The 13,521-nt window shown below is 38.0% G+C and overlaps 1 protein-coding gene across 2 annotated transcripts in view; it reads right to left on the reverse strand.

Annotated features, from left to right (window-relative positions):
* The window catches only part of SOAT1 (sterol O-acyltransferase 1), an 82,349-nt gene that overhangs the window by 13,733 nt on the left and 55,095 nt on the right, over positions 1-13,521 (reverse strand). For both annotated transcript variants that reach the window (XM_047076930.1, XM_047076929.1), the window contains 8 exons: positions 8,354-8,502; positions 7,446-7,505; positions 4,754-4,861; positions 3,590-3,872; positions 2,790-2,868; positions 2,198-2,279; positions 1,874-1,919; positions 1,082-1,211 (listed from right to left, as the gene is read on the reverse strand). In XM_047076930.1, the coding sequence (XP_046932886.1) occupies positions 1,082-1,211; positions 1,874-1,919; positions 2,198-2,279; positions 2,790-2,868; positions 3,590-3,872; positions 4,754-4,861; positions 7,446-7,505; positions 8,354-8,502 (937 nt within the window). The remainder of the gene's footprint in view (positions 1-1,081; positions 1,212-1,873; positions 1,920-2,197; positions 2,280-2,789; positions 2,869-3,589; positions 3,873-4,753; positions 4,862-7,445; positions 7,506-8,353; positions 8,503-13,521) is intronic.

Genomic DNA, 13,521 nt, shown 5'->3' on the forward strand with positions numbered 1-13,521 from the left:
CTAGCTGTTTTTCAAAACTCAGTATCAAATGTCATGTCTGATGTGATGCGAAGTTCATCAGCACCTTGTTCATCCCAGTTAATATATATTACGTTGTAACATATATTATACATTATATGGTAAAATATCCGTTTATATGCCTACCCCTTTCATTCACCTGTTTATTAAAAAAATATCAAAACATATTTATGGAGCATCTATTATGTATTAGACAATATCGGAAAGACTGTGATTGGCTGACGGGCTGTAAGACACAATCCTTGATCTCAAGGAATTTGCAGCCTAGTGAGGAAGATATGCATTTAATACATATTCTATTAGAGGGACAGATAAAATAATTTATTGGAGTAAATCTCAGGGGACAATCATAAAGGATTACCTAGGAGCATGGGAGAGGGAAAGGAAGAAGGAAGGTAATAAAAGACATAACCAACATTTAAGAGGTAGAGAAAAAACAAAGTAAAGGAAACTGTAAATATAATTAAAATGCAAGCTTCCAGAGAGTAGAGTATGTGTGTCCAGTTCACTACTAGGTCCACAGCACCTGGCACATAATAGGTACTCCTACATCTCTAAAAAAAGAACTAAGTGGAATGAATGAAGTTAGGAGATAGAGGTATGGCCAGAAAGACAGGAGAGCAAGAACAGGCGGCGAGAGGTTTCCAAACGTGGTCGACAGCATCCAACAAATGCTTCCTGGAGAGCAAACAGGATAAAGGCTAAACCATCTACCGGATTTAGAATCAGGAGGTTACCAGTGATTTCAATAAAGGCCATGTCTGCGGCCTGGATGGAGTCGGAGGAAGATTACAGTGAAGTGGACAGTGAACAGGAAGATCAGGTGTAAATATGGACTATCCACAGTCACAGAAAGCAAAACTTGAGTGGAAGTCAGAAGACAAATGGGAAGACTGGGCTGAAACTGGAAGTATACTTACGTAGGAGACAGACAGAAAGAGGGTGACATGGGTATAGATGTACAGATGAGTTCATAGCAAAAAGCAGGTAAATCAAAAAAGTGCATATTCAATAGCCCTCTTTTTCCTGCATCAATAGCCACATTAACTAGTACCCATGTTACCTGGCAAGATGGAATTAAATACACATAGGACCAGAACGCGAGCGCTGAAGGGCTCCTGTTTGATATTCCGAAACAAGGGGGTGCAGAGCCTTTCAAAGATGTAGTACATATAAAAAAGGCAACCAAAAACCTGGAAAATAAAAGGACATACTAATCATGGCTTGATAAGGAAAGACGGGGATGTTTTTCCTTCAATAGAAGAGAAATGTGACCCTCAGACTGATGTTTCCATCTATGTTCCATTTAGTGCTACTACATAAAGTTGCCAACCTACAATCCTTCACAGATATTACTCAAGCCTAGTTTCTATCATACCTTCTCTCAAGCCTTTACCAAATTACATACCAAACCCTTGGAACCTGCTTATCCTGCTACAAAAAACCCAGAACAGAAGAACTTACTTCATAAATGGGTATTTGGTTGAGACAAGATTTTAAAATGGAAACTTCTGGGATTTATGATTCTTATCATTCAAACTATACCCACACATATATTTCCCAAAATAAAAAACCATAAGGGGAGGGAGAAATAAATGTAAAGGCTTACTAAAGTTACCAAATGAAATGACTTAATTAAAATAAATTCTTTTACTGAAAGAAATGACTTTTGATGTTGACAAAACAAATACCATTTACTGTACTGGTAACATTTTAAAAGACTTCAAAAAGCGTTCTAGAGTCCCCAGATGACAAGAATTTACCAACAGCTTCAATAGATTAAATTAGTATTATAAATCTGAATCCCCATCTCTCACCAATCAACAAACCTCAGGTGGTTAAAGAAAAAATTCACCTGTAAAAACTGCATAGCGACATAACCCCATCTTACAGTGGGAGTCCTAAAAAGGAAGAAACAAAGTAAGTTTTCTAAAGAAAGCTAATGAACACAGAACATCATTTCTGGCATAGGAAATGCCTGTATAATTCTGTCCAGAATTACTGCAATCGAATCGGATTGCCAGAATCACCATTTGGGGCTTTCCCATGCCAGCATGAGAATTAAAACTCATCCTATACTCTTTATAACCCTATATGAACTGGCCCCTGCCTACTATCCCACCTCACTCAGGCTACACTTCTGGTGCTCAACACTCTTCGAACCTCACGCTACCATTACCTGGGATAGTTGTCACGGTAGATGAGGGTAGGAGCAAACAGGAAGTACAGATACTGGTTGACTGTGGGTACTGGAACAATCTCTGGAAAAGGAAAACTGTGGTTAGATCAGACACTCTTCAACTTCTCCTGGCAAAACTAAAAGGGAGAAGAAAGCACACAATAGGGAAGAATAAAATGACTTCTCTTAGCCCACGTCACTTCTTCCTGATCTCCCCAGATGAAGACTTCTTATTCTTATACGGATTCAATATTACCGATCTGTCTAAACTAAGTTATTCCTGTGACTTAGAAATACCTTCTAGAGTTTGAAGCAGCAATTCAAAGGGAAGCACACGTGGGTGTAATGAGTCTATTAACATCCTATAAAAATAAGACCAAGTGTAAGAGGCTGGTGATCAATGTTTTTCAATTGTAGGTACGAAGGCAAAATGGGAACAATCAGGAAACAGTAAGACAGTCTTCCAAATCAGTATGGATCCTACATATCTGAAATCGAACATAACGTCTACAGAATGTAATAAGCCATCCCACTAAATACCAAAGGTTGAAATATTCTATTGAATAATCCTTGACCTAATGAAATTACATACTTGATTTCTCCTTAGCTGAATTTAGTACCCGAGGCACATTCTCTCTGACAAATGAATAGGCCTTCATTATGAAACGAATCTACAAAAGGAGGGGGGGGGAAAAGATGAATTTTCTACCATCGTCTTGTCTCCATAAGCAACCCCAGAACATCACTAGATTGTAATCATATAAAGAACTTCCTAATTTTGCATACACCAACTCAAGTTCACTTTTATGGATTAAAACAAATGAAAAACAAACTCTAAGGAAGGACATGTTATTACTCAAATTATTTTGCATCTAACAGCATTATCTATTACAACCGTATTACGGTAAGAAACAAAAAACCTATTCAAACAAAGTTTCCTGAAATAGTCCTTCCCATTAGTCACACAGAACATTACAGACAGCCAATGTAAGTCAGAAAATTCTAAAGGGTGTATGAACAAAATAAATCCTTTATTCAGATGGGAACCGTTTAGATGACAGAACAATGAATCGGACACCTCAAAGGTAGAGTTTTTAATTACAAAAATATTTTATACTTTAAATGATTTCTACACATGTTCAAGAACAAAATTTGAATTCACCCAGCACAGTTCAATATAATTACCAAGAATCAGAGGATACTGAAACTAGTATGAATTTTAAGACAGGAGATGATCTAGTTTACCACTTTAATTTTATACACAATAGCACAAAGAACCAGATAGAAAGATGTATCCAACTAATACAACTAAAAATAACAGAACATCAGTATTATTTTAACTAAGTTAAAATAACTAAGTTGCACTGCACTGGGCAACATTCAAAACCTTACCTGTTCAAGTATGACAATGCTCCGGGAAGCTGGTGGGAGCGTGTAAGCTAATGCAACATATGTTGGTCCCAAACCTAGAACTCCTATCAGGAAGACCATGAAAAGGAAGCCATGGATGAGACAATGGACCACTGGATGAGAACTCCGGCTGTAGCCTCTGGCCCAATGTTGAAAGAGGAAATAGGGAATTGAAAGTGTACTCAAGAACATGGTCCACCACGTCCACATGGCAATAGGAAATTTGCCAAAAGCGTAAGACATGAGATTGAACTCAAGCACCAGCCTAGGGAGAAGAAGCACAGAGAAAGAACACAAATTTTTAATGTGCGTTGACTCACAGAATCCCAAACTTTCAGACCTAAAACTCTGAACCTTAGGAAACACAACAACATTAATCTACTCTAGTTGTGGAGGTAAGAGCTGTGCTAGAGAGAGAACTGCTCCAAAGCCCCTGCTTCACAATGTATCCCAACAACAAATTTTCTAAAAGCCCTAACATAATATAGTTTTTGAACATAAGGTACCCAAGATAACCTAAAAAAATAAAACTTTAAACTTCTTGTGATTAGATTCTAACATTCATAAATTCTCAGTTCTAAGATATTATAAAGTTAATATCTAAAGTATTGAAATAGCAATCACTGTTACGTCCAAAAGATGATTTTTAAGAATAGGAATAATTCAAAACTCTACTAATATACTATTAAACCATTATGTCAAAATATGACTTTCTAATAATGCACATAATTCAATGTATGATTACCACCCTATCATTTTTAAAGTTACAATTTCATTCTTACATTAAAAAGAAATGTTTTTCAAGCATAATTCCAATAAGCTACTTATTTTTATTAACAACCTGAAATGCATACCATAGTAGAAAATTGATGAACTGTATATACAAAATTTTCCCATTTAGGAAAATTATTTAGAAACTGCTAAAATGTACTAAAAAAGACCATTTGAAAAATAAAACTAATGAAACTTCCAATATTCCATTTAGTTGTGCTCTTGAGAGAGAGGAATCTCATCCTCCAATGAGCTGCTCTGGGATTTCCTGAAGCAAACTTAACCAAATCACCAAAATTTACCAAAATTTAAATGTCACAAAAGCTCCCAACACCCCATGCAGGAACTAGCCAAACATTCGTTTTCTTGCCTTACCTTCCTTCATCAATGTAATCTACTACGAGTGTGCTGAGGATAAAGAGAATGAGCAGGGCAATAAACATGTGATATATTGTTCTGATGTGGTCCACCTCAAACAGCTCGCTGTAAATGCAGTTCAAACCAATAAATTAATTATCTATATTTAATTTTAAAACACCACATATTAAACACTTAAGGCAGTTCGGCAGGGGTTTAATCTACCCTTGACTAGTAATCATGAGCAAACATCTCCAGTAGTAATCACAGAATATTAAATCTGAAGCAGAGATGGTCAATGACATGACCAAGGTACAAACGTAATGTAAAAGCTTAGCATAAAGTTCTTTCTAATAAAACGATACCGCCTTCTAGAAATAGCATGGATGTCAAACATTTAAAACAAATGATGGGCATTCTTGAAAACCTGCCAGAAGTGGCTGTTTTGTAAGTAGGCAAAAGGCAATGAAAACAGGAAACACAAAAGCTATTCCACAGATTACAAGTTTTTTTTTTTTAATCTTATTCTTACATTCCACTCCCTACACTTAACTTACATTAGGTGCTATCTATTTCCAACATGTTAAGATTCACATACATGTGGGGAGCCTGGGTGGCTCAGTCTGTTGAGCGTCCAACTTTGGCTCAGGTTGTGATCTCACCATTTGTGAGTTCGAGCCCCACATGGGGCTCGCTGCTGTCATGCAGAGACTGCTTTGGATCCTCTGTCCCCCCTCTCACTGCCCCTTCCCTGCTTGCACTCTCTCTCTCTAACATTTTTAAAAAACATAAAAAAAATTCATACATATGCATTTCTATAACGATGATAATCAACCACTACCCTACATATCTATAAACTTAACCATTTACAAATGCTTTTATTTTCTATCCTCATCGATCTTTTCATTTAAGATAGGGCTACTTTTAAAATACAGCAATGACTTTCTAGATGACACCTTCTTAAATAGGTATTTTTTATATTTGACTAAAACAAGTTTGTTTAGCTTTGTTTTTGCAAAGATGTGTGCTCATCATCTAAATAACTTTTCGATGATATTTTAGATTGCCCTGGATTAGGAATCTTCAAATTCTAATAAAAACCCACCTGAGCCATAAAATATTTATTTCCTTGGTTACAAAAATGTTTTATAAGGGCACCTGCGTGGCTCAGTCAGTTGGGCGTCAGACCTCGGCTCAGGTCATGATCTCACAGTCTGTGAGTTCGAGCCTCGCGTCAGGCTCTGTGCTGACAGCTCAGAGCCTGGAGCCTGCTTCAGATTCTGTGTCTCCCTCTCTCTCTGCCCCTCCCCAACTCGCACTCTGTCTCTCTCTCAAAAATAAGTAAACTTAAAGAAAAATGTTTTATAATTATCGGATACTTGAATTTTATTTTTTTACATAGCACAATTCTATCATTAAAACCTTCATTACAATGTTCAAAATCATTTATTTTCCCTTTTATGTGAAAAGCCTGCATTTCCCCCCAGACACAGATTTTAAAAGATAAATTTCTTCAAACAACAGTGTGGCAAATACTGAAACTGTATTCTATATAACATAACAGGTCCAGAAAACTGGCCTTCTTGGGGTGCCTAGATGGCTCAGTTGGTTAAGTGTCTGACTTTGGCTCAGGTCATGATGTCACAGTTCGTGAGCTCAAGCCCTGCATGGGGCTCTCTCTGCTGTTAGCACAGAGCCTGCTTCAGATCCTCTGTACCCCTCTTTTCTTCTCATCAAAATTAAGTAATACAGATCAAGTTGGCTCACAGAAAGCAAATTTTGGTAAGTAGAAGATGGTTATTTTTTTCTGTTTTGAGAGAGAGAGAGAGCGTGGATGGGATGTGGTGTATGTGGGGGGGCGCAGAGGGAGAGGGAGAGAATCTCACGCAGGCTCCACGCCCAGCTCAGAGGCCAATGCAGGGCTCAATCCCACAACTCCAAGACCATAACCTGAGCTGAAATCAAGAGTCAGATGCTTTAACCAACTGAGCCACAGGCACCCTGAAGATGTATTGGTTTTAAAAAAGCACATTAAGACACTCAAGGTAATTTTTCACCAGCCCAACTATTTCAGATGACCTGTACTAATGCAGGTGAAATTATAGTAGTCTGTTAATGAATAAATGACTGAGTAAATAAATAAATGATCTACTCAGAGAATACTATAAAAGAAACAATCATTACCTACCCAAAGTACACCTTTAATTTGCAGTTCACAAATGAGGTCGCCATGATTAATATACGTTGCTTGATTTTTTTTTTTTCCCATAAAATTCACACAATCAGGATTCTAAACTAAGTAAATCTGAGAAAACTATCAAGTCTCTTGGCTGGCTAGCCAAAGACATGAAAAATATACATAATATACCAAGAAGGCAGCAACACCAGAACTCTCATAATGGGGTTTACCTAATCAGAAAACTTTTGTTCTAGCTTCTTCAGTAATAGGTTCTCTGCATCACAACTTCAAGGAATTTATCAGAGGACAGTTAACCATTGTTACCGCTAACTCCTCCTTTAAAACTAGACATAGAACCAGAAGATCACAGAGGAGGAAAAGAGACAGCAAGTGTACAAGAAGTATCAAAACCAATGATTTATATCAATACAGAACAAACTCACTAAACGTGTAGATTAAGCAGTGATTTTAATAATCAGAACACTTTTAATTCAAACTAAGAATTTAATAAAAGCAACTAAAAATACTCACTCTAAGAGAGACCGCCTTACAACAAAAATCTTTCCATGTTCTGGAGGTGCTCTGAGATCTCTGGAAAGAGCAAAAAATTAAATTAAAATATAAATACAGCAAGTATTTTAAGAAATGTAAACCTATAGATATGAGAAACTATAGCATATAACATTAATAAAGCAGCTTCTCACTATGACCCAGGCACCATGTTAAGGGTTTTATGCATGTTGTATCATTTAATGTTGAACAATGCTGTGAGCTATATACAGGCCTATCTGGTTAGGAAAGAAGAGATGTTACTAGAGCAGGGTTCAAAGGCTCTCCATAGCCCAGCCCCTATGGAAATGCATGCCTGCCATCACACAGACAGCCACTCTCTTCTCCTAACAGGCCTCTAGCCCTGCTCCAGTTCACACGCTGTTACTGGCCTGTCCTCTGAAACTGCACTGAAATTCATGATGCCAGGGCACCTGGGTGGCTTATTGGCTAAGCATCTGACTCTTGATTTTGGCTCCGGTCATGATCTCACATTTTGCGATTTTGAGCCCCACTTTGGGCGACCGCAGGCCCCACTTCAGGTGAGCATGAGCCCCACTTTGGGTAAAAACAAAACAAAAAAAGAGAAGCCCCACTTTGGGTGAGCCCAGCTTCTCTCTCTCTCTCTGCCCCTTGCTCACTTGCGCCCTCTCTCCCTCAAAAAAAAAAAAAAAGGCATGGTCTTAAATGAGGTACATGTTTGTTATAATCCTCATATTAAGATGAAGAAACCCACCCTTCAAGTGGTTCATTTGCCCAAGACAACATAGAGCTAATAAAAAGTGGTATTAGCATGTGAATCCAGGCATTTTTCCTGCAGTCCATATTCTGACTACTGAGCATGATCAGAGTACATGTTTGCACTAAAAGAAACTAATATTCATACTTACTTAGCTCTATGGTTTTTATCTCCTTCAAGAACAGAAAAGCTCGTGATGGCACACCCACCACTGTCTAATGATGTTGATTTCTCAATGAGATTGTTCACAAAATCATCAAAGTGACTGCCAACTTCCTTCATAAAAAATGGCTTCAATTCCTAAAGTTTAAAACAAATTAAAAAAAAAAAAAAGAACACATTAGGAACTAGCACATGCTTGCAGGTTATTAACATTTTTCCAAAGGATTCTCTTAAACAGAGCTAGATCAAAAGAAATCCATGTTTCCAGACTCATTCTATGAAGCCAGCATTACTCTGATTCCCAAACCAGACAGAGACCCAGCAAAAAAAGACAACTACAGGCCAATATCCCTGATGAACATGGATGCAAAAATTCTCAACAAGATACTAGCAAATCAAATTCAACAACATATAAAAAGAATTATTCACCATGATCAAATAGAATTCATTCCTGGACTACAGGGCTGGTTCAATATTCACAAATCAATTAATGTGATACATCACATTAATAAAAGAAAGGATAAGAACCACATGATCCTGTCAATAGATGCAGAAAAAGCATTTGACAAAATACAGCATCCTTTCTGAATAAGAACCCTCAAGAAAGTCAGGATAGAAGGAACATACTTAAACATCATAAAAACCATACATGAAAAGCCCACAGCTAATACCATCCTCAATGGGGAAAAACTGAGAGCTTTCCCCCTGAGATCACGAACACGACAGGGATGTCCATTCTCACCACTGGTGTTGAACATACTGTTGGAAGTTCTAGCATCAGCAATCAGACAACAAAAGGAAATCAAAGGCATCAAAATTGGCAAAGATGAAGTCAAGCTTTCACTTTTTGCAGATGACATACATGATATCATACATGGAAAACCCGACAGACTCCACCAAAAGTCTGCTAGAACTGATACATGAATTCAGCAAAGTTGCAGGATACAAAACTAATGTACAGAAGTCAGTTGCATTTTTATACACCAATAATGAAGCAACAGAAAGACAAAGAAACTGATCCCATTCACAACTGCACCAAGAATCATAAAATACCTAGGAATAAACCTAACCAAAGATGTAAAAGATCTGTATGCTGAAAACTATAGAAAGCTTGTGAAGGAAATTAAAGAAGTACAAAGAAATGGAAAAACATTCCGTGCTTATGGATTGGAAGAATAAATATTGTTAAAATGTCAATGCTACCCAAAGCAATCTACACATTCAGGGCAATCCCAATCAAAATCGTACCAGCATTCTTCTCGAAGCTAGAACAAGCAATCCTAAAATTTGTATGGAACTACAAAAGACTCCGAATAGCCAAAGTAACATTGAAGACCAAAGCGGGAGGCATCACAATCCCAGACTTTAGCCTCTACTACAAAGCTGTAATCATCAAGACAGCATGGTATTGGCACAAAAACACATAGACCAATGGAATAGAACAGAGACTCCAGGATTGGACCCACAAATGTATGGCCAACTAATCTTTGACAAAGCAGGAAAGAATATCCAATGGAAAAAAGACAGCCTCTTTAGCAAATGGTGCTGGGAGAACTGGACAGCAACATGCAGAAGAATGAAATTAGACCACTTTCTTACACCATGCACAAAAATAAACTCAAAATGGATAAAAAACCTAAATGTGAGACAGGAAACCATCAAAACCCTAGAGGAGAAATCAGGAAAAGACCTCTCTGACCTCAGCCACAGCAATTTCTTACTCGACACATATCCAAATGCAAGGGAATTAAAAGCAAAAATGAACAATTGGGACCTCATCAAGATAAAAAGCTTCTGCACTGCAAAGGAAATAATCAACAAAACTAAAAGGCAACCGATGGAATGGGAAAAGATATTTGCAAAGGACATATCAGACAAAGGGCTAGTATCCAAAATCTATGAAGAGCTCACCCAACTCCACACCCGAAAAACAAATAATCCAGGGAAGAAATGGGCAGAAGACATGAATAGACACTTCTCTAAAGAAGACATCCAGATGGCCAACAGGCACATGAAAAGATGCTCAACGTCACTCCTCATCAGGGAAATACAAATCAAAACCACACTGAGATATCACCTCATGCCAGTCAGAGTGGCTAAAACGAACAAATCAGGAGACTATAGATGCTGGCGAGGATGTGGAGAATGGGAACCCTCTTGCACTGTTGGTGGGAATGCAAACTGGTGCAGCCGCTGGGGAAAACAGTGTGGAGGTTCCTCAAAAAATTAAAAATAGACCTACCCTATGACCCAGCAATAGCACTGCTACAAATTTACCCGAGGGATACTGGAGTGCTGATGCATAGGGGCACTTGCACCCCAATGTTTATAGCAGCATTTTCAACAATAGCCAAATTATGGAAAGAGCCTAAATGTCCATCAACTGACAAATGGATAAAGAAATTGTGGTTTATGTATACAACGGAATACTATTTGGCAACGAGAAAGAATGAAATCTGGCCCTTTGTAGCAACATGGATGGAACGGGAGAGTATTATGCTAAGTGAAATAAGTCAGGCAGAGAAAGACAGATACCGTACGTTCTCACTCCTATGAGGATCCTGAGAAACTTAACAGAAGACCATGGGGGAGGGGAACAGAGGGGGAAAAAAAGTTATAGGGAGGGAAGGAGGCAAACCCTAAGAGACTCTTAAATACTGAAAACAAACTGAGGGTTGATGGGGGGTGGGGGAGAGGGGAAAGTAGGTGATGGGCATTGAGGAGGGCACCTGTTGGGATGAGCAGTGGGTGTTGTATGGAAACCAATTTGACAATAAATTATTAAAAAGAAAAAGAAAAGAAAAGAAATCCATGTTCAGTGAGCTCACAGAAGTAAAAACAGAAAACTGATTTCCACAGCCAAGCTGCAGATGCAGAAATGGCTATTGAAAAAGCAACATGCTAATTTATGTCTTTTAAAAATTTAACCCTTTTATGCATCAATCAAAATATCAAAGTAATCCCCTACTAAACGAACTTCTACAAAAGATGTATAAAAACAAAATAACAGAAATGATAAAAATGACAATCTATTTCTCTTCCAATTTTTATGTGGAAAATAACAAAAAGTAAAAAGTCAGTATTATGGCATCATTATATAATTTAAGTCCCTTTTCCTCTCAAGCCACCCCTACACCCACAAAGACCCACTGTTTGTATTTTAGGTCATGTCATTTCCACAGGATATCAATATTTATACGATAATATTTGTTACTACCTCCCCAACCATATATTTACCTAACCGTAACACACATACACTTTCATAACATAAAATTGTTATATATTTTGCTCTCAAACTATTTTTACCATCTTAAAACTTACATATCCACAGTTTTTAAAAAGTATGAACCAAAAACATATTCTTCAGGTTATAATGGGCCACGTATTATAGGTATTCAAATTGTAAATCTGAGCATTTTTCAATTGGTAGGACTCATACACATAAAGGAAAAAGTCTTACAATTGTTTCAAGAAATAAATGCTCATTCCCCTAACTAAACTGTTTAGGTTGAGCCTAAAATATCACAAGTAGCATTTTTCTAGGTTGTGTTATACTAAGAGCTTGACTAAGTCTTTAAAAGTAAGCCTAAAAATATCAATGTATCTAATGGAAGCACATGAAGGTCTTTCAAACTGAGACAGGGAAACTAAAGGGATCCCATGAAATACTGCTTTTCTGTTCCTTTTCCTACTTCTATTCTTGCTAGGACTCATACCGCTGCCTTACATACACCTTACAGATCAGATAATATAAGTCCTCCCTATAAAGGTCAAGGAGTTAGTGATTTCTTTGGAGTCTTGCAGCACAAGAGATAACACCTAAATGTGACCAGGTGGGGTGGTCATGACGGATTTTCCAAGACCCCTGGGCTCCAGGGCATAGGTGACTTAGAAAGGACACCTAAATGTGTGTCTTTGTTCTGAATGCCTGAGAAGACATGTCACCAGACCACAATCCTCAATAAAAAACCTGGACTCCAAGGAAAGACAAGTCTCACTCCTCTTTCCAAGTTTCCCAGACACTCCTTTATCTTCACTCTTGGTGTTCAATAAACTCTGTTCTCACTTCCTCTCAGTGGGTGTTGGATTTCCATCTTGCACAAAGCCAAGGACCCTCCTGGCTGGTGCTGTGGGACACCCCCTCTCTCTGGGTCCTCAGACCCAGTCCATCTGCATCAAAACTGCTCCCGCAATTCCCAAATGCCTTTTGGGTCCTGAGCAGTGAGATTACACTAAAATCCCAGCTGCCGCAAGACAGCAGACAGAGATGGAAAATACAAGATATACACATATAAACAATACACAGTGGACCACCTAAGTGTCACCTGAGCAACATACAGGATTATCAGCAAAGAAAGCAAGTAGGAGATGACTGGAAGTATCTTTTTTGAACTGGGAGCTGAGCTGAAACCTCAAAAATAAAATAAAATAAAATAAAAAAAGGAAAAGTGCCAGAAGGAGACGATGTGATGAAATGGAGAGAGACAAGAAAGTATGAGCCAAAACAGCAGAAGTGAACCACACAGGCTGCTTTTAAGAACAAAATATTATTAAGGACCTATGTTCCCTGGAAGAAAGAATAAAAAGCTTTATAGAATTATTTTTTCATATGAAGGTTACCTCCTAGTATTTTATTTTAGTTCTTTTGCCTGTTCCATTTCAATTATATGTCCATCCTCATATTTTGAAATTTTTCAATAGAATGCTTCCCCAACAAACAAAACCAAACCAAAAAAAAGTGGCAAACAAAAAAGGTGCGTTCTCATTTAATCTCTAGAGTTGGACTGATTAATAAAGATTTTTTTTTTCCAGCTCGTATGAAAATGTCCCATGCAGTTCCAGGCACTAGAGATACAATGAACAAAACCAAGTCCCTATCTTCATGGAGCTTAAAATTCCAACGAGGGTAGACAGGACATAACAGAATGCAGGCCAGGTGTTTGGGAAAGAAATAATGCAAAGGTACTGGGGACGGTGGGGGGGGGGGGGGGAGGCAGGGGAAGGTGTTTTTCACAGAGGTCAAGGAAATTTCGCCTCGAAGATAAGTAGTACACTGGAGAAGATGTGAAGGAGGTAAGAGGACAAGTTAGTGAGTATCTGTGGGAAAAGTATCAGGAAGAAAAAAGGATCATTGCAAAAAACCCTGAGGCGGGAACA

The sequence above is a fragment of the Lynx rufus genome, unplaced genomic scaffold, assembly GCF_022079265.1.
Source record: "Lynx rufus isolate CCGP_SWC_20201006 ecotype Redwood Valley unplaced genomic scaffold, mLynRuf1.p SCAF_15, whole genome shotgun sequence".
NCBI classification, from domain to species: Eukaryota; Metazoa; Chordata; class Mammalia; order Carnivora; family Felidae; genus Lynx; species Lynx rufus.